Here is a 22,007-nt window from a genome sequence, read left to right on the forward strand (position 1 = left end):
ATTTCTTGACTACAGCTGCTCTATCAATTTAAATTTCCTTTATTTTTATGTTAAATAAATTAATAAGAAGAGGTAAACTGAAGTAATACTGACATTTCAATAAATTTAACAGGAAATACTGTTTTAATGATAGCATTGCTTTACAACCACACTCCAAATTTTATCTAACTTTTTTTATAAATAATGTACAGCATTTTAATATTGAGAATTATCCACCACGTTCCAGTTTACTTTTTCTAGATATACTTCAGAATTGTAACATATACCTGATTATTGTTCAGTCCTATAAATTGTCAGTAACATCTCTTTGATACATTACTCTTCAGAAGTCAGGAGTCAACAGTTTTAAACAGGATTTGTAGGAACAAAATATTGAGTTACAAATTTCTATAAAATATTATATTTAAAAACGTTATGTCTAAATTATTAAGGCACAAAGACAGAGTTGTTGAAGAGTTTGAACCAAATAAAATATAAAATAAATAAAATTTTATGTAAACGCTATTTACAAAAATATATTTACAAAACAATATGAAATATGGTGTGTTAAGAAATGGTCACCAAGGTCTCCACATATCTCTGGAAACTTCAGTTGATGAAGTTGAAGGTTGGTTATGACTGTCCGTTGTATGCACTCTTTCTTGCAGCGGTGGGTTTGGACCTATATGGAAAGGATTTTCTCCTTGCAAGTTTGAACTCTGATTTTGTATTTCAAATAAACTTCTTCTCTCTATAACATTATTGGTTTGGTAATGATTATCCGAGAACACTTTCGGCACTTTTAGAGGTGGTTGATATTCTGTTGATTTTATCAGCAGTTTATCAGAAGTGATCTCTTGGTGGGGTCTTTTCAGCGAAGAAGAATAAGGAACAGGAAATGAATCCTTCTTCTTAGAAAAGTCAAGGGGATCTTTATAAGTATTCTCCAGTGGATTTGAATCAAGGAATCTTTGAGGCCGTTCTTTCAACATTTCGTCAGAGGTAATTACAGTCAAAGGTGTCTGTATTGCTTTGATTGCTGCTGTTGGAAACCTGGGGAAATTTTGATTTTGTGAATCCTCTCTTAAATTTGAAAAATAAGAAGGTGTGATGCGTAAAAGATTTTGATGGTCCGTGGTCTTTTGAAGTTTCTGATTATCGATGAGATTAGAATCCAGTGGGGTTCTCGGATGCTCTGAAGTCGAAGTAACTTCGGGAGGATGAGTAGGGCTCGGGTAGGGACGATCACAAGACTCCTCTCCGAAACTAGAAGCAGTCGTAGATGTAGGGCTCGGCAGTGGGGATTTCGAGGGTAACTTGTCTTTTCCGACGGCAGTGAAAGCACTGTGACGACTGCGATCTATGGAGTTGCTGGTCACCGTGGCGTTAGGAGATTCGGTCGTGGTAGATACTTGGTTGTCAGATGGAAAAAATGGAAGATGTTGCGAGTTGGGCAGGAGCAGGGCGAGTTCTCCAGTGGGGAGACGACTGGGGATCAGCTGGAGTCCGGACAACATCTGGAGTCTGGCGGAGGCTGTGTTGTTATTGACGTCCTCTCCAGGGTTGCCTTGAGGATGCGAGGGGTTGGGCAGTGGGTACTGGCTGATCTGATGAAGACCGTTGACACAGTTGTTCAGGTGCGAGGCTAGTCTCTGCTTCACGCCCGGCTCCACCCCTTCCATGCGTCCGATGTAGCGCCCCACCTCTGCAGAGCATTCTGCAAACCCTGTGCGGAACTTGTGCACCACCGTAGGATCCGCACTGACAGCTAGCGTGAGCTGTTGTCGCTGTATCGTCTGCAGATGCTTCACTGTCATCTCCAGGATGTCAGCCTTCTCCAGCTTAGAGTGCCTGGCCGGCTGCAACATAGTCGAAACATTAGACAAAATATTACATCAATCTGTGTAAAAGGCAATCATGCCTTGCCTTGCATATTACATAAAATAATACTTCCGTGGTTAGACGTGGTTAGACAGCTGTACAGCTGTATACCAAATTACAACTCATTACAATAAGCCTGTTGTAAGTCAGAAATACAAAACGGTGGCTGTTTAAATAATTCTTGAGTTTGTGAAAGTTTGAATATATTTTTATTTATCTTTGTTCAAGGAATAATATCTAAAAAGGTTAGTAAAGAGTTCTGAGACACCCAGTATAACAAGGTCTCACAGAACAAAACGTTTGAAATGTTGGATGTGTGAATTTTGAGTGGTTACAGATTGGATTAGTGTTATATAAACATTTCTTTATTTTTAGTATTCTTGGGAGAAAGGGTGTCTACCCTCTATGGCATATCACACTCTCCTTACTGTATAGATATGCCTTTCTAGGTATAAACAAGCCCAAATAGAACCAGGTATTATTGGCGCTTATAACAAAAAAATTTGTAAAACACTTTTTATTTCGATGCCTTTAATTTTTATTATTAACTTAAAAAGTTTATCAACTTTCAATTTTAAGATAGTTTGAAATTAAATCAAATATACCTTCGACAAAACGTTTTATTTCACGCAGAACATTTGATCAACACCCTGTAGATATTGGACTACAAGAGCACTACAGCCGTGTATGGCTGTAATAGTCTACAATTTATTGAAGGCGTTTAAATGTTCAACAGGGAAAAGTTAGTATGATAACATAATAAAATAAAATAATGGTTGGTGCTGAAATTATAGCATTTAATAAAATTGTTGAACTTAATAATACAATTTTTAATTTGTTTGTAGCTTGGCAATGAATTGTAGCGTTTGTAGCCGAAAATATTTGTTTGTATTTTTATAAAACAGATTGAAGAACAATATAAAATAGCCTACTGCCAGTGGTCCCTGGGACAGTGACATTACATTTGGTAAACGTTGTATCTTTGCATTTCCTCAGTTATTGTTTATAAAATCTAACAAATGTATATTTCTTTACAGCCCCTACCAAACGGCTAGGTTCCCACAGATGTCGTGGGAAGGGGGGGGGGAAGGTCACGGGTTACTAGTTTGAATCTGGTGGTCACTGTCGTCATCCACACGACCCCAAACCAGAACTCATTAACCTGAGGGTCACCGAAGAGTGGGGTGGGGGAGCACAGCAATTACCAGTCTACTCCAGAAAAAATGTAACCTATTCCTGATCTGTCAAAGGTGATTCCTATGTGAAATTCCGTGTACGAGTCTCCGATATCCTAACCTGACTGCCCGTTCGTCCAGCTGGGTCTCGGGTGGCGGGATTCCTGGAAAGTGAAGACCGTGGAGATTGACAACGGTCTGAGAATCAAACGGCGAACATCCCTGTAGACATATAGACCAGTGACGTAACTAAGAAGGGGGATGAGGGGGTAAACTCCCCTTCCCCCCAACAAATTGAATAAATATGTTTAAAAACAATCCAACTTGTTTGAAATACAGCAGTGAAAGGGTTTGCTTTAAATTAAGTACATCTAATTTATTTATTTTATATAAATATAAATAAATGAGATGTAGTGTTCTCTTCAGTCAGTGTGCTCTTCAATCAGATTCACCCCCTCCCCAAAGAGCCACTAATGTGGACGTAGCCTAATAAACGTGGTCGTCGACGTCCTGACCTCTACTAGGTTTTGATTAAATATTTTGAAGTAAAACGTCTTTGTATTATTCCAGTAAAATAAAACGTAGCCATACTGTTGGTACCTGTACGTCCAGAGGAGTTCGGGATCGTTATTAATATCGGTCAAGAACCCAGGAAAAAACTTGAGGAGGGGAGTCAAGACGGCTGATATTTTCTCGTAGTGGACACAAATTAAGGCAAGTGCAGTCAACCGTTCATTCCCCATTTTGTTCATTAAAAAAAGTTCTTGACCCATTTCAATGTAGAGAACAATCTTTCAGCAGTACATGTCAGTAATACTGAATTATTTATTTAAATAATAATAGACTAATCGTTTGCTAAACATTAATTTTTAAAATTGGAGGGGGGTCCGGACCCATTGGACCCCCTCACTGGCTACGTCCATGGTTTGGGTAGCATAATAGTGGAGTTTTTCTTTTTCACGAAAGAATTTTTGACCGAACACCTATAATTTTTAGTACGTTGGTGCATTGTTCGATGGTTACTACAGAAGATTACCAGAAGAATCTTAATGGTGCTCAATTTATTTGAAACATCGGATTCCATTTTATCTTTAAAGACTGAATATTCCATGAAAGATCATTTTAACTTCGTTCGAATTTCGTGCTCACTCAATTAAAACCACAGATAAAGCTACATGTTTTTAGGACGTGGGCGAACGAAGCATTCAGATTATCTGCACTGTAAAAATACAGAGATAACCCGAGAACCAATTTCTGAGTCGTTCTTTAAATAACTAAACTTAAAAAAATATTGTTTTTAGTTTATATGAAAACTAATGTGTTTGATGTTTATTTATTGCGTGGATTATTAATAGAATAAATAAATGGTTGTATTCAGAAGGGTATACAGTTTGCTATTGAATTGTACAACAAATTATTACTAAAGCGTTAATAATTTTTGAATACATTTTTTTACACACAAAAGAATTAAAAGTTAAACTGTTAAGACACGTAAATTGAGAATTGCGTTGCAGTGTCGATAATCCGAAATATTGAATGTACAAGTTTAATGTACTTCAAATACTCAGTAGACCATTTTTTTTTATAAAATGAAATAACATTAAACCTCTTCCTTTTGCCATGAATTTGGATTAAGACCATCCAAGGAGAAATTTAAAAACAAGAAAGATACTGCCATTTTATAGGGCACAGGAGGTTCCAAATGACAAAAATATCTATCCAAGACCTCTCTGTCACATTACACTCACGCCTTTATCAGACTCCTACTCCCCTCTCACTCGCACCAGACCGTATCCGTATCTCTGTCTCTCTCTCTCACACACAACTGCCACTGCGGCTACGGCGAGAAGCCCAGTTTCGCCGCCTTCCCACGATCGCCTGGCCCCGTGTCTGTTTCTCCCATTCTCCTACATCCTCCATGTGTGGCCCTCCCTTTCTTTGCTGCCCGACACTCCTCGGGAAAGTGGGATTAAGTCCCTTTCCTACCCGCTGATCGATGGCTTCACAGATTTTGTGCAGAAGAACCTCCACTTGAGGTACTGGCATTTTTGGACATTTGCCGAACTTTTAAAACAGCGGTTTGCCGGCTTTTGTATTGGAACTAGTAGATTCTAGTAGGTACTTTTACCAGTTCCGTACTTTTGACGTTGTATCTTCCCGACATTAGCCAGACTTTTAAAACAGCGATTTGCCGGATGTTTAATTGGAACTGGCAGAATCACGTACGTTTGTTTACCAGTTCCATACCTTTTACAGTGTATCTTCCTTTTTAGTCGGAAATTCGACACAGTGGCTTGCTGACTTTTCAATTAGAACTGGCAGATTCTGGTACGTTTACCAGTTCCATACCTTTTACAGTGTATCTTCCTTTTTAGTCGGAAATTCGACACAGTGGCTTGCTGACTTTTCAATTAGAACTGGCAGATTCTGGTACGTTTACAAGTTCCGTACTTTTGACATTATATCTTTCCGGCTTTTAGTCGGAAATTCAATACAGTGGCTTGGTGGTTGTTCAATCTGGAATTGGCAGATTCTGGTACGTTTACCAGTTCCATACCTTTTACAGTGTATCTTCCTTTTTAGTCGGAAATTCGACACAGTGGCTTGATGACTTTTCAATTAGAACTGGCAGATTCTGGTACGTTTACAAGTTCCGTACTTTTGACATTATATCTTCCCGGCTTTTAGTCGGAAATTCAATACAGTGGCTTGGTGGTTGTTATATCTGGAATTGGCAGATTCTCGTACGTTTACCAGTTCCGTACTTTTGCCATTGTATCTTCCCGTATTTTTAGTTGGAAATTCGGCACAGTGGCTTTTTAATTGGAATTGTTAGATTCTCATACTTTTACCAGTTCCGTACTTTTGACATAATATTTAACCGACTGTTTAGTAGGAAATTCGGCACAGTGGCTTTCTGCCTTTTTAATCGCAGATTCCGGTACGTTTGCCATTTCCGTTTGCCACCTGTAGTGAGTTATGCATTCCAGTTTTGTTAATACAAAGTGAAAAATGATTTTCCTAATGGCCTCATGTAAAGTATCCCTACCTTCAGATTGAATATTGACGCCTCAACCATTTCCTTCATTGACACGTTGATTTCAAATGGAGAAAAGGGAGTTATTTATTTAGACCTCATTTTATACTCCTTAGTAGCAAGGAGTAATACTTGTCACACATTTATGTAACCTCCACAATTAACTACAACTCTCTTGCTTAGTAATTATTATAAAATAACGAATCAAGGAACAACACGTGGAGCAAGAACGTGTTCAGGCAAATATTGGGAGGGGGATCCTGACAACTGATATTTTCCTGTAGTGGACAGATAGTAAGGCTCCATTTTGTCCCTTAAAACGTTCTTGACCCGTTTCTTTGTTGAGGACGATCTTTCATCAGCACATATCAGTAATAGTGAATTATTTAATTAATAATAATCGTTTATTAAAATAGTAATTTTAAAAAATTAGGAGGGGAGGGTCCGGACCCCTTGGACCCCCTCGCTGGCTACGCCAAGAGCGTGCAGGATGGAGCAAAGGAAAAATAATTTTTATACTATTGATCAGAACAATAAACATGTTTTAAGAATAGACTATCTAGATGCGTAATTCCGTAATACATGTTTAAAAAAGATTCAATGACTTATACTATTACATATGTTAAAGCATTTCTTTCATTGTTTTTAAAAATCCATCATGTGTGTTTGCAAAAACGATCTCGGACTGACTTATGGACACTACGATGGAAGAGATTGAAATGTAATATTTGATCAGTAACATACAGGAATTATAAACTTGTACGAATCTAAAGATTACAATATTATTTCCAGAACCAGACTGATCCTTCCTCTCCTTTAGCAGTGAGCAACTTACGTCCTTGTTCATGGCGTCCAAGATGAGTGACTTCAGCTCGTCCAGGCAGTGGTTGATACGAGCCCTGCGCCTCTTCTCCATGATGGGCTTGTTGCTCTGGAACGGATGCAATCTCTCAGAGGGACAGCAAGACTTCGATATGTACAGAACAAGGGTAGGATACGTGGAGGGGGACAGAGGGGACAGCGGAGTAGAAAGTCAGTGTGAAATTGTTTGGTATTCGCTAGCAATAAATCCCAGAGATTACGAACTAAAAATTATACAAACGGGAAAAAGGATAACAAAATTTGTTAAGAAGTTTAAATTAAACAATAAAATGAATAACCGAGTGGGTAGTAATATTTATCCGTATCAACAGTGGTGAGATTTCTTTTACAAAGGTCCATTCAATAATGCATCCTGAATATTAAATTTGTGAAATAAGAGCTGGGTAAGGTAGCCTATGTCTCCCGAAAACACGGACACAGCTCCGGAAATAATTTAAAAAAATAACACTTAAAAACATGTTATAACATTATATTAAGTGCAGTATAAAAATATCAGACCCTCGGTTTCTATTTACTGTGTGATCCGCCATACTGAATGTGAAGTGCATGCATAATAATCTAAACTAAGCGGATACTCCAAAATATAAGATACTGGTAATCGAGAAAAAAATTTCCAACCAAAAATATCACCCGACTGTTTACAAAACTATCATTACTGACTGTCATAAAATTGTTTACTCCAAAAAGGCACTCCTTTCGAAGAAAACATTTAAAAAATGTTCCTATTCTGTTTTAGCCATATGCTTTACACATTTTGTAGGGGTTACGAAAAAAATCGAAGTTGCTAAAATTTAATTAACTTATTTGGTTTTTAAACATTTCCTTTTTACCCATTATAAAATTATGACCTATTAACTAAAAGAGTAGGAAATACCACTGAAATAAAAAGCGCTACATGTAAATGTGTAGTACTGCGTATACATACAAATAAATCATTATATTGTCACAATGCCATTTTCATTAGACCAAGTCAAAAACCGTCCGCAAGCATAACATAAAACTACAGAGAAGGAGCCATGGAGGGAGGGGTTGCTTTCAATTGAATACAATGCTGCACAATAAATTATTTCCAAATACCTAAGGAGGAATGCCTCCATCACAATTAACAATCACTTACACTTCACTCTCCATTGAGAGGGTAAGATCGAAGGGAGGGGGGTGGCGCGTGCCAAGACGGGCGAGGCTGCGTCTTAAGATGAATGGGGGGAGGGGGAGGGTTGAAAGCCATTCTCAATGATTCCTATTGTCTATCAGCCATGTTAAAACTATATATGCTTTGGACTTAAGAGCAAGCCATCGTTATTTAAGCTTTTCAATTTTAAATTATAATATAGTTCATTTAATGACAGCATAAATATTTAGTTAAATTTAAAACACTGATTGATCGTTGTTTGAATTATTAAAATATTGAATACGAAATAGTATTTAACTTTTTATATCTAAGAAAGGCTTGATTTCTTAGACTGGTTATACTTACACATTTAATGTGGTGGAACAGAGAATCGGTTCTCTAGCTGTCAGTTTTAACACACATAATTCTGATTAGAATTAGTAATCTACAAACCGGCTCAATGAAATAGATTTGAAGGTTTTGGCTTTCACAGTTTCCCCTATCTGATACCATAGGCGCAATGGGGTAGGGAGATAATGCAAGAGAAGCAATACTTTGAAAATATTAGTGTGATGACAACGAATCAGCTGATGTGCACACTCTTGGTGGGGGGTGGGGGCGGATGTTTTCAAACTTGCATTGCTCCTCACTCTAACAGAATTTAATACGATAAGAACTAAGCTTATTTACCAATAATTGGTTTGGAAAGAGAGAGAAGGCAGTTTGTAGTGAAAAGAAGTGTTTTTCGTAAACGTTTTTCTAATAAAAATTATAGTTTTTAAATCTGTAATCCTATTAAAGTTTGAGTTGAAGGTATCGAGTTGCTAAACTACAGTTAAATAAAATATACTCAACGTGAAAATATACAATGAAGAATAAATAAACTAATAGTTTTTTATTATGAAAATAATGCAAACCCTTATAAAAAATTAGGTTGGTAAACAAGTTTGCACTGCTTTATCGGATTCCAGTCACAATAATTATCAAATTAAAGAGGCTTCTTGTAAGAATGAAACTAGTAATATAAAAGTACAATAATGATTAATTTATAAATCTTAGGTTGAACTTTGAAATGTAGACTTAATTAAAGTAACTAATTTTTAATAAAAATTACTCATAAAGAGTTTATATCAAAATTGGCTACGCAAGTAAAAAATGTAGCCTGCTTGGTTTATAACTTTTTATACTTATTTCAGTCACTGGTATAAAAATAGCATTTATTATATTTATTTATATATACTTTTTGTAGATATAATAAATTTTCTGCACAGATTAAAATATCATAATTAAAAGGTATTGAATCGTGATGGTATCTAAATCGAGTATAAGAATACAGTAAGTAAATACAATTTACCCGTCTTTGTTCCGCTTTCGACATGCCTCCAGAATGCATCGGGGGGTTGTGGGAACCGTATCCGTATTCGATTTCATCTTCACTGATAGGCATGGCAGAATAATAAGTCTACAAAACAACACTGATAAAACCACAAATAACTATTTACGAGAAGTCATTTCACTAACGTAAACACAACACTAACAAACACATAGCCGGCGCTAGTTACACAGTTAAAAAGTGAGGTTATGTGTACAGCTGATCGGCGATAAAGAAGAAGGAAAGTAAAAATCCACTGCCTCCAAGACTTGTAGAGGTCGGAACGGTGCGGAACTGCTTCTGAAAGTGAATTCAACTTTAAAAATGCCAACACAGGAACTAAAATTCTCCCACGGTCCCCTCTCCGCTTCCTCACCCCCCTCCAGCTCAACACTGCGTGCTGTCCTTGTCGCACGACCGCGCGCGACTATATCCCTCTCTCTCTCGCACCCGTGGGGTTATCGGTTCGGTGGGAAGGGTATCCATTCAGTCGAGCTCCCGTATTTTCCCACATTGTAAATGCCTACACACTGCTCCACCGCGCGGTCGCGGTAGTGGGGGAGGGAACCTATTGTTCCCGCGCTACACTTTGACACCTTCCGTAGCGACCTCTTCAGGTACATAATTATTATACCCGTATGGTCGTAATAATGGTGAGTGGTTTATGATGTCCTGAGTATTTGATTAAGAACATCTGCGCAATACTTATAACAATGGACTGTTAGTTTTTACATCCACCGTTAAAACTGAAGTAACGTCCTGGTAAAATTTATGCAATTACCAATAATTAGGCAATAATTAACTACACATTTTGCCCGTTACATTTTTAGGCAAGGAATATGGGAATTCTTCCATGCCACTTTTTCAAAATTCACTGCCTTAATTAACTTGAGCAGTAGTAAGTATGACAAGCTGCAACCATCGTGAGTTTGCTCAAAATATCCTTTACCCGAAAATTGCAGAGTGGAACAAATAATTACGTACCAAGTAACATATTATAATAGAATAGTGGTCGTCATATGAGTTTACCTGGACTGTAGATACAATTTTGATTGTATTACCCAACTAATACAGTCAAAGATAGTACCTCGATTCCTTATTCTCTATTAAAAACATGTTTTTTTTACTTACGGTATTTTATTATGTACCGGTAATCCATTATTACCCAGTTAGGCCATAGACAAAACAGTGGCCGAGTCAGTCCGGCCACTTTGGAATTAGATGTAAACATTTATACCACGATTTAGTAACCATTTCATACCAATTATTTGTATACAAGTATCAAAATTATTAGTCTGTACGAAACAGAGGCAAAGTCTTTGGAGCCCAAGGGGATCAAGCCTCCCCCCTACCTCCTAAACCACAGTGTTTAAAGTTTGTTATTGACGATGGAAGGTTTGAAAGGATAACTTGATTTCGGACATTTTCCGTCGTTACATGTTATATAAGATAAACACAATGTTTCGAGAATTGCAATCTATGCTCTTCGTCAGGTGGGGGAGGTCTATCTACAAAGGTTATCAGCAAAATCGTAGTCGACGTGCTAGCGTCGTAAAGACGGCAATGTATGAATGAATTTTTAAATAATAAACTAAAAATGAGTTTACGTTATGTTGCAATTCAGGAATTGTTTATATTGTATTCCATTATATTATAAAATAACGAACAAAAACGTATAACAGGCCTAAGAAAATGTTATGCCAACCACTGATTAGTTAAAATGATATAAATAAATAAAAATACCTTTTACTGCAAGCGTTTCATAGTACACCTGCTTTCTAGAACAACTCACGTCATCTTGCACTATTTAAATCACAGACAAATATAAGTTACATACAAGTTAAAACCTATAGCTTAAATAAAAATTTAACAACGAGTTTTAGAAAAAAAATTAGGTACTGTGCAGTCATTGTTTGAAACTTATTCCTAAATAGAGGTACAGTACAAATTTTCAGGTTTCGGAGAAGGTCTTTATACAACTTAGGGGTAACGTAGGAGAAGTTTCTCCTTACACGTCCATGATCGACTTTGGGAAAGAGAAGTAGGTCACCATGGCGGATACTGTATTGAGAGACCTTTTCCTGGAAAACGGAGCCTCTCGTTCAAGTACTAAGGCTCCCCTTGCGCAAGCTCCTTGTGGATCATTCCACATGTCAGGATCCTGCATAGATTTTCCATTGTGGGCAAACTGACAGCATCTCCGAAGGAAGACACATGATCGAAGCGCCTCACATTAAAAATTAATCGAACTGCACAGTTTTGTCATTTTTGGATTCGACCCATATCTCCTTTAAAGATTCTGTTTCCGTAGGAAGGATACCATTAAAAAAACGAGCGAATGCGTGAGCTGGAGCTCGGCACATTCTGGCAGCAGACTTCTAAATCTGTACAGACCCCTCAGCCTTCCAAGGGCACGCTGGATAGTATGAGTGACATGATTCGGAAAGGTAAGCTCACTTCCAGTACAACTCCGTGAGTCTTGAATGAGTCAGAGTTCTTCCCACTGAGTCAAACTCCCACCCTTCTCTGACTAAGGGCCTGCTCGAGATTGTGTGGGGCAAGATGAAGGACAGAGCACTCACCTATTCAGTTTAAGGCCGTTGTTAACCGACCGTGAGTTGATGTTCACTAGAGAAATGACTACTACTACGGATTGATTTATCATTTTCTTTCATATGCAGTAGTGATTTCTTTACAGTGAAAGCACAAGTGATACAGTACAGTGATTCATTACAACCTTGAGAATAGAGCATCGAGAACCGTTTTCCGGAAAACAAAAAGTACTCTTCCTGTGGGCAACTTTTCAAGGAGGCTAAAGATTTTACATGTTACATCTAGTATTAACATGTTATAAAGTAAAAACATGTCTACATAACAATCTTAACTACCTTTTTAATACTGATAGCTAAAGGTACAGACAATTGTTTTAATTATGATAAGTTCGAAATTTTAATGGAAAGAACTCACTTTTGAAATATAAGCACGAGTGACTAATAAATGATTAAGAAATTGAGTTGTAACTAGAACTAAAAAATGTGTATACATGTTGTTTTATGTAGGTTAATGTGGATAGTTGCTAGTTAATTTAACGTTGTTCATAAATTTGTCAAAATACAAGAATTAATTTATTATGTTTGATTGCACCTATTTTCTAAACAATATAACAACTAAGATAGCTCAAAGAATATTTAACTTAACAGGCTCTGTCAGTTAGGTGAAATTATTGTTTTTTTAGTACCTTTTCAATTAATTTCTTAGTATAAACGACCAAGCTAGCATGTTTCTAACCGAAACATACTTGTTAATGGTTTTAAAGGAAACAATTTCTGACACTAATGTACAAATCTAAGTGTATTTTTCATGAAATTCCAAAATGGTTTGAATTTGAATATGAGTTAGTTGGACTAGCATGTACGCTGTGTGTAACATGTGGCCATTCCGTTTTTTAAAATAGGTAATATTTTAGTGTGAAAATAAGTTTACGTATAATTATTCTGACACAGCATGACACATTACAAATACTACATGCAATATCTAGGGTGCTGAATTGGTACAATATTTTAATTAAATATTGGTAGGCAAAAACAGTTTTGGAAGTGTTAGGCATTCATTTTATAATACAGGGTGGCCCATAAGTCAGTTGTCAGAAATGAAAATACAAAGTTACCAGAAAAGTACAAATACTTTATTTGTACAAAGTATTGTATTATTAATGTAATCATTATTATTTATTTGTAATTATTAATTTAAAGAGTATCTAACCTACAATAGGTGATCAAAGTGGCTTCTACGTTGTTCTACACAAAGATTGTCTTCAAAAATTGCAAGTGACAACTGACTTATGGGCCACCCTGTATAATGGCCTAAGGTATTATATATTTTTGAATCAATAAACTACTTTTTAGTATATTATTTTAAAAAATAATTCCTATGCTCGCAAGTCCAATGCATGCATGTCCATGCTTGCATGTCGCTGAGCCGGTTTGTAGATGACCTTTTACAGTGTTGGGTAGCCTACAGGTTCTGTGCTTTGAACAAATGAACAAATCATGGTGTAATCATTTCATGAAATTTCAACATGGCCGGCATCTCGTTGGGTAGTCCATTAAGTTTATGTTGAGAACTTTGTATTGTGTTGGGTACAAATTAGGATTTTGCTGTACGAGCTAGTACAAAATAATTCATAAAATTCTAACATGGCTCGAAAATAACATATTACTGGGCTTGCATGTGGCTAACGTGACAGCTACGAATTAGTTAATAGCCTTTCACTCTCTTGGGTATAAATGTGTTATTTCTGGACAAATTAGTTCTAAATAAGTACAAAATCGTGACATGTTTTTCATGAAATTACAACATGGCCGGACCCCTACATTTTACCTTGTTGGATATAAATGGAATCCTTCTTTTAAAAATAATACAAACTAGGTTCTACGAGGTTCTATTATAAAATTCGATCGTGGTCTGGTTATCACATGGGATTTGAGAAACGTTATCAAAATCTCTCGAAGCATATCTTGCATTGGTGCAAAATCCCAATCTAAGTACAGACAATATAATGTGCCTTAAATAGTTTGTGACCTTGGTAAAATAGTATTTTTGAGAAAATCAAAATGAAGTATTGACGCTAATTTGTCCGAGTAGCAAAAATGTCTACACTTTCTGTTTCATTACAAGCCCAACCTACCAATAAAGTGAGATAAAAAGTTTGTCTTTGTTAATAAATTTGACTTCCGCATCTTGCCGGAATTACGAAACGAAATCGAAATGTGTCGCAATGCGATCCCAGAGGGCGTAAAGAGGGGGGCCTCCCCCCACTATTGTCACACTCCCCTACACCAGTTGCTGGCTAATCTACAAACACAATCAGCTCTAGCTGTATCGACACGCAGTCAGGTGGTGAGGGGAGGGGAGGGGTGGTTTCCGGTTAGGTGCCTCCACTTCCGGGAGCGGCCAGCGCGGCTATTACACAAGAGTACAGTTATGCGGGGACGGTAGGGGGAGTTCTCACGGTGGGGTGAGAGAGGGGATGCTGGTTGTTAGCTCGTTCACCTGTGCCCTTGTTCCCAGGGTAACGTACAGTTCTCGTAGTACCTTCACTTTCAGCGGGAGGGGGTGTGTGAAGATTGGGACCCTTAAGTGAGCTGTGACAAAAAAGGCTATCTACATTCTACAGTATAATACTCAACTTGACGCGCCGTCCGAAAACGTTTTCTATCCAAACTTATTGTTGTTAAAATACATTGGCATTTGCTCCCTTAAAAAAAAAAAATAAAATGACAATAAATTAGGGTTTTTTATATCCACCAAATGAAAAAACCCAACTAATGATAACATTCAAATAAACTAATCGCTTATTTTGTAATTTAACAGAGACCAGAAAACCTAATCGATTCTGATTATTGTGTCCGGTATCTGTCCGAATAATTGCACATCTAAAACGAATTAGTCAATCGTCTAAGCACATTGCCGTAATGCCCACAATGGTGTCTACCTTTCACGGATTTTGGTTCGAATGATTTGGCTTGAACTAAAATGCCCATTCTCGAGAAGCACACAGGGTCGGACGGATCTTAGTAAAATGATCCACGAAAGCCGACCTGATCATGAAGAATCTGATCTAACCGTATACAAATACACAAATGTTATTTTCATTCTTAATGCCAACGGACGACTATTCGTGATAATGTAAAATTGGAATGAAAATAGTTTATATTAATTAAGACATTACAAAATTACGTTTCACGTTATAACGGCACGAACTTGAACGCACGAAGCATAGGCAGACTTGAGCCTATAGTATACCCAACTACGCATGGATATGAAAGGTTAAGAGTGTGACGGGTTATATTGGCATTTGCTAAACTAAAAAAAAAAAACTAAGTAATTGGATGCAATTAAATTAGGGCACGAACTTGAACGCACGAAGCATAGGCAGACTTGAGCCTATAGTATACCCAACTACTGCATGGATATGAAAGGTTAAGAGTGTGACTGACAGTCTATATTGAAGGTGGAAATTGACTAAACTAAACAGTTGAACTGAGTCAAAACTGAGTAGTTGGATGAAATTAACTGTCTGAACTGAGTAGTTGGATAAACCCGACTGTCTGAACTGAAGAGTTGGATGGAACTGACTGTCTGAACTAAAGAGTTTGATTGAACTGACAACCTGAACTGAGTAATTGAATGAAATTGACCATCTGAACTGAAGACTTGGATTGAACTGACAGTTTGACTGAGGCATTGGATAAAAATGGCTGTCTGACTGAGGAGTTGGAACAGATAATCAAAACTGAGGAGGTGCTGGAACTGACAGTTCTAAATGAACGTGAATAGGCTACGTGGCTATAGTGGCTATACCAAAAAACGATTATTGTTGTACTGACCGACTATACTACCGTAATTGGCCTTAAGATTCTAGGGAATCATACCGCAATTTTACATTTAGTTTCCATCACAGAGGTGTTAAATTCCAAATTCCGTCTATTCACCTCTAAATAATGGACAAGAGAATTCATCGAAGCGTTTTATGTCTAAGAGTCTAGCTTCAAACAGTTTCTCATATTGAATCAGCCTAGAATCATATGATGATTTGTAAGCGAGTGAAAATGTCGAATCAAAATCGGCTCTGGAACCTGGGTCTCTCGGGTGATAAACTGAGATAATAACCACCGAGCTACTAAGGCGGTCCAAGAAATTAGGCGGCAAGATTATTTTGAGGTCATGGTACCAGCAGAAGTCTGAATCTATCAAAATATATGGAGTATTTTAAGATTCAGGGAATAATGATTGCTACAGCTCAATAAAGTTTAATACAAACTCTGCAAACACGATTATTGCATGACAGGCTACTAAAACACCAGGAACTAATGGACAGTAAGTCCAGTACCTTAAAGTCCATTTTCATTTTTAGGCACACATGGATCAAAGTCATATTTACAATAACTTTAAATTTCGGTTTGATTTGATACGTATGACTGGCAATACTCTAATTTAATTTAAATTTGGATTGATTCGAAAAAGTACTTGCTCCGCCGGAAATCGAATCCGCATCAGCCACTTTCCAAACGAGTTTATTATATACTAACTTTACCGAAGAAAATTATTTGCCACACAGTCACTATATGGATGCAAGGTATACACCCGGAACAAGGATTATACTTTTTGTAATTAATATTTGTAGCATACTTCATTTAAAGCTGATGATTCATGCAAAATATAAAGTAGAAATTGGAACACAGTGTGGCATGTTGCGTTCTGTGACTCGAGTCAGCTGTAAAAAATATTGCTTATACAAAAATATTTACTATTTACAAAAATGATGATCTTTAAATTACTTTTAAAAGTACTTTTTGGTGATGTTTTAGAATGAAAATATGCCTTTGTTTTATTTTAATATCTAAATACCACCAGCTTTTGTATGCTTAAGTTTAAAACACTCAAAAACTTCACGAACTTTCGCATTTATAACCTTTAGCCTATATACGTAAGCATATATAGGGTGTAAATTAAGTCCTGATTCGCCTGGATATATTCCAAACGGATTGAGATATCGATGTACAACCTTCACCATACTTATCAAAATACTTGTTTGGATTTTTTGAATTATAAAAAATGTCCCTACCTTTTCAAAGCGGGGTACGGGGGGGGGTAACTTTAAATTTCAAATTTCAACCCCTCTCTTGTGACATGTCATTTTAAAGGTCTATTTAATAGAAACACAGTGACATGAACAAAACATCGCTACGAAGGTTCTAGCCAAAGTTATGGCCAAACAACCTCTTCCTTACATTGTAATGCCACCTAGAAAAAGACACCAAAATCAAACCATACAAGAACCAAAGAACCAAGACTATGCAAACCAGAAACATTAGTATTACGGTACGTAAAGGATGGGTACCTCAAAGTGTTACTAAAACATATCACGCACACACTCTGTTGAAATGCGTAAGACATTGGAAGTATCCCTACAGATTATTATGTTTTGTGTTATTTGCCCATAAATTTACTAGCAAACGCCGTAGAGACGTTAAAAATTTAAAGTTACCACCCGTACCCCTCTCCTTGAAAAAGGGCGGAAATTTTTTTATCTTTTAAAAAATCCAAAAAGGTATTGTAATAAATATGGTGAAGATTGTGTCGATATCTCAATCCGTTTGGAATATCTACTGGCGTATCAGGATATAATTTTACACTCTTTATAGTTTTTTACTTTGAGAATACTGTCAATGGAATTAGAGTAACATGGATCTCCTACTACTTCCCGTTATATGCTCTAAATTGGTTGTCTTGTTAACATAACCATAATTGACTTAAATAGTCGATTTAGATTTATCTGCAAGAGCGAAGCATGTCATAAATAAAATAAACCGACCTGCTCAATCGTAAAAGTGGAAATACCGATAGTCGAGCGGTCTAAGACGTCTGACGATGGGTCTGAGTTAGAGATAGCGCAGGTATAAATCCTGTCTGTGACCTTTGCACTTTTTATCAGTAGGCTACCATCGACCTAGCACTGTATCGCCCCTCGCCTTATTCTTTTTGATAAGACCCGCGCACAGGTCAGTAGCCCATGTAAACGCCCAGAATAATACATAAAGGAGGCTTGGTATTTCCTTAAAAAATAGGAAGAATTGTGTGAACTGAAATATTAATAATTTATGGGCTTGTATGAGATTCCCTATACATGCACAGTACATGTAAAATGCAAGACCTTATTCATATTATTTTGCTGTAAGAATATTTTGTAAAATCATCACTTATTTATTTACTTTTATAATAAAAATAGACAAACGTAATCGTGTTATCGTTAGTAATTCAACAAATGTATTGCGATTGTTAAAAACATATGAAAGGACGCGTGGATGCTATGATTATCGCAGTAATTGCATCTTTATTTTCTTACCATTCCTTAGTAACCTTGAAAATTAAAAAGTAATAATCGAATGCTGTGTACCAAAATCGAACTTCACCATAGAGAAATAAGGCTGCATTCCTTTCTCAGAGGTCATTGGTTCGATTCCTTGGGTTAATAAAACTTTGTAATGTGTTTAGTCCATTTAACCTTAAAAACGTTTATTGTTATTTATTAAAATGCCTTTGGTATAGAGAGAACGCCCTTAAAAATATAATATATTTAATATACCTTTATTTCGGTACTAAGGATTATTATTATAACCTAATCTCTAAAGAAATAAACCATTAAAAACAAAAATACGCCGAAATTTATTTGTTATGGAAATGTAAATTCATGTATGACAAACATTTTTTCAGCGGGGAGGTAAGTTTACAAAATACACAAGTTTTATGAAGCCTTAGACTAAACGGTATCTCTTCTCCAAATATTTCATGTTGTAATAAACTATTTTATATTATTTATAGAAGTATGAAAATATTATACAAGTCAAAGAAGTACACATGTATAAAAAATTGAGAAACAAACTAAAGTAAAAATTATCACAAATCCTTTGTCACATAATCCTTGTGCACAAAAATTACTTCTTTCGCTTCTAAAGTAATAAATGTAAATCTCAACGGTGTAAGAATTGTGTGTTATATACTGCTTGAAGATTAAAATTTGACCATCACCCTTTCAAAATGTTCACCTCTTAAAATCTAAAAATGAATAACATTTTCCGTTCTCTAAAAAGTGAGCAAACTGTAATCTGCTTCGTTAGTATATAGGGTAGTATATACTAGGCCTACTACCCTATGTACTAACCCTATATTTGATTCTTCTCCCTATTATATAGAAAGAACAATAAAATACTGCTTATACTATTTCTTTTCTTAGAAATTGTGATGACATTAATTTGTCTTTGTTTCCCCCTTTTATAAAATTGTGGGTTTAATCGAAGTAAATTGTTTTAAATGTAACCTCCATTTTATAGACGTCTTTTGCAAGGTGGAAACTGCTACATTCTGTGTGATTGCTACATTTTATTACAATTTCTTTACCATTCATTCGATTGGAATCAAAATCTGAGCGAAATATCTTTTAGTTTGTTGTTTCGGATTTTCCATATATTACAACGGGCACCATTTTATAAAAACTTTTTCATGTAATAAGATACCTTTAAAATATCACATAGCTTATCGAGTTGTCACATCTTATTTTGTGCTTTTAATGTGGTGCAATCGATTTTGTCTTGGAAAATATATATTTACGTTAAATTCATAGCCTTTTAAGAGGAATTCTCAGGACAAAGAAAAAGTATAATGTCATATTTTTAACCACGTGACGTCATATTACATACATTTAAAGTAAGATATTTAGGCAATTTAGCAATCGGGCACAAATACCAACGGTTGAATATAAATGTTACACTTTTACAGTATACATTTGAGTTGTAGTTTTAAGGCGTAACGTACTTTTATGAATAAAAAAATGGTTTCGTTTTGCCTAAATTCCTTACTTTAAAAATCTGTAATTTCACATGAAGTAATAAAAAAGTTAAACGTGTTCTACAATCAGGGAAGTTATTTTGTTAAGCATTCAACATACAGACACATTTTCCAAACCCAACATCGATTGTATAAACGCAAGGGGTTCACCCTATCTGTCTATTGAAAGCTAGTTTTCAACCAACAAGTTTTTACTAGTCCTAGACGAGACAAGATCAGAGGGGCAAAGGACCCCAGGACGAGACCTATCTCGGGCGTGTGACCGACCTCAGGCCCAGGGTGTCCTCGGCCAGCTCTCTTCGTTCCCACATAATGTCGGGGGGGGGGGGGGGGAGACAGGACTCCTGGGATGGGAACTGGGGAACTACCTGTGCTCGCGGTCGGGCGAAACGGCCCCAATTCGAAACGGACAGGAAATCGATAATAGAATTGGCCGCCTGAAGGCCCCATTTAAATGGTTCCTTTTCTTCCCATGAAGGAATGAAAGGATGGATTCTGACCTGAATATTTTTGGGGTTTATATTTTGTTTTCCAACGGTGTATAAGAGCCGTGTGAAGCTGGTGGCAACCCTTCAAAATATACTTTGAAACATATTGCAATCTTGGGTTTAATGTTTGTTAAATTTTTTTGTTTGTTTACTTTTTTGTAAAATGATAATTAATATAAATATGCCAAACCGTACAAATTGTTTTGGGGTAATTCAAACCCCGAATTAAAGATTGTAGGTCTCTAATTAGGTTACAAACCTATGAATGCTTGTTTAATATTTTTTGGCTTTTTTGACAGTAAAGAAGGGTGATGGTAGTGCACACCTTGGTTACGTCAAGCGTACCAGCGAGTGCTTCGGGTGCACATAGAGTTTTTCTTATAGTGTGATTATAGTTTTCAACTAAATGCGATCAAACCTTGCATAACTGTATCTAGACAACATAAGGAGTAACAAAAGTTGTTCCTGTATGGGTCGTTGTCATAATGTATTATTTGGCGGATTTTTTGTTCTTCAGATTTAGCTAACAGAGCAAACTGTTAACATTTTATTGTATTTTGCGATTATCAATTTTGTCTTTGTCAATTTTGTTTATTTTTATTCATGATTTTACTACGTTATTAGTTATACATATTCAAACAAAAAAAGTATCTCCTTTAAGGTCTATAAATATAAAGAATGTACAAGTTGGTTAAAAATCTGTTCGTTACTAAAACGTGTGCATTGTTATTCAAAATACAAGACATCAATTGTTAATTCCTAAGAAAACACAATAAATTGTTACATTTTATAACAATTGCTGGGCAAAATGATGAAATTGGACTAATTATCCGCGCATACCTTACAAAAACAGGTTTTGCAAGTACTCAGAAAAACTGTCTGACACTAAAACGATAGTGATCTAGTAGTACCTACATTGATTTTATTATATTTAATTGCTTTAGTAGTTTATTACAAATTCAGTGAAGCCTTGATTTCAGATAAATTACTAAAAAAATTGTAAATTATGTTATGGATTTGCCTTTATTTAAAGTTTTAATTAACTATTTTTTAATTGTAAAATAGGGAAATGCAAATTCGTGAGAGTTCCACGAATAACAAGAGTAAAAGAAAATTTGAAAGTGAGTTTTGGACCGACTTTCACGTAAAAGTTGTATTATGATCAATTTGGGAGTTCCGATAGTCGAGCGGTCGAAGACGACAGATTTTGAATCTTGTGAGATAGCGCCACTTCAAAATCCGTCTACGAACCTAGCAATTTTTATCAGTTCCATAGATCTTGTATTGTTTCAACTCCCACCCATGTTCCGTTTTCTAAGAATATATTATTCTGTTTGTAATAAGGCTAGTAGCCTACGAGATTTGGCAGAATATAACTTAAAAGAAGATCGGCCTTTCCTTGAACATATTAATACCATTGACATAGAAAGTACCCTCTTTAAAAGCTGATAAGTTTGACGTCTCCTTTAATTTAATACAGAACTGCAGTATTAGAATAATTTACTTGTACTATGAAACAAATAACCATTTGTGATTTTTAGTGGTTTGTAGAAAGTGAATGAGTCCTACTACTAGTCTGTCTACTCCACTCGTGACACCCCTATGGTGTGAACTGTCTTTATGGGTACATAGGGTTGTCTCATTTCCTTTGTTAAAAGGGTACACTTCTAAAACA

The 22,007-nt window shown here is 36.2% G+C and overlaps 1 protein-coding gene across 1 annotated transcript; it reads right to left on the reverse strand.

Moving 5' to 3' along the window:
• Positions 1-384: 384 nt before the first annotated feature.
• On the reverse strand, positions 385-9,821 carry LOC124366163 (protein hairy-like). The gene is made up of 3 exons (XM_046822506.1): positions 9,420-9,821; positions 6,908-7,003; positions 385-1,838 (listed from the first exon to the last, which is right to left on the reverse strand). The coding sequence occupies exons 1-3, from the start codon at positions 9,510-9,512 to the stop codon at positions 558-560; spliced, it is 1,470 nt and encodes a 489-aa protein (XP_046678462.1). The 5' UTR covers positions 9,513-9,821; the 3' UTR covers positions 385-557.
• Between the last annotated feature and the right edge of the window lie 12,186 nt (positions 9,822-22,007).

The sequence above is a fragment of the Homalodisca vitripennis genome, chromosome 7 (genome assembly GCF_021130785.1).
Source record: "Homalodisca vitripennis isolate AUS2020 chromosome 7, UT_GWSS_2.1, whole genome shotgun sequence".
In the NCBI taxonomy this organism is placed as follows: domain Eukaryota; kingdom Metazoa; phylum Arthropoda; class Insecta; order Hemiptera; family Cicadellidae; genus Homalodisca; species Homalodisca vitripennis.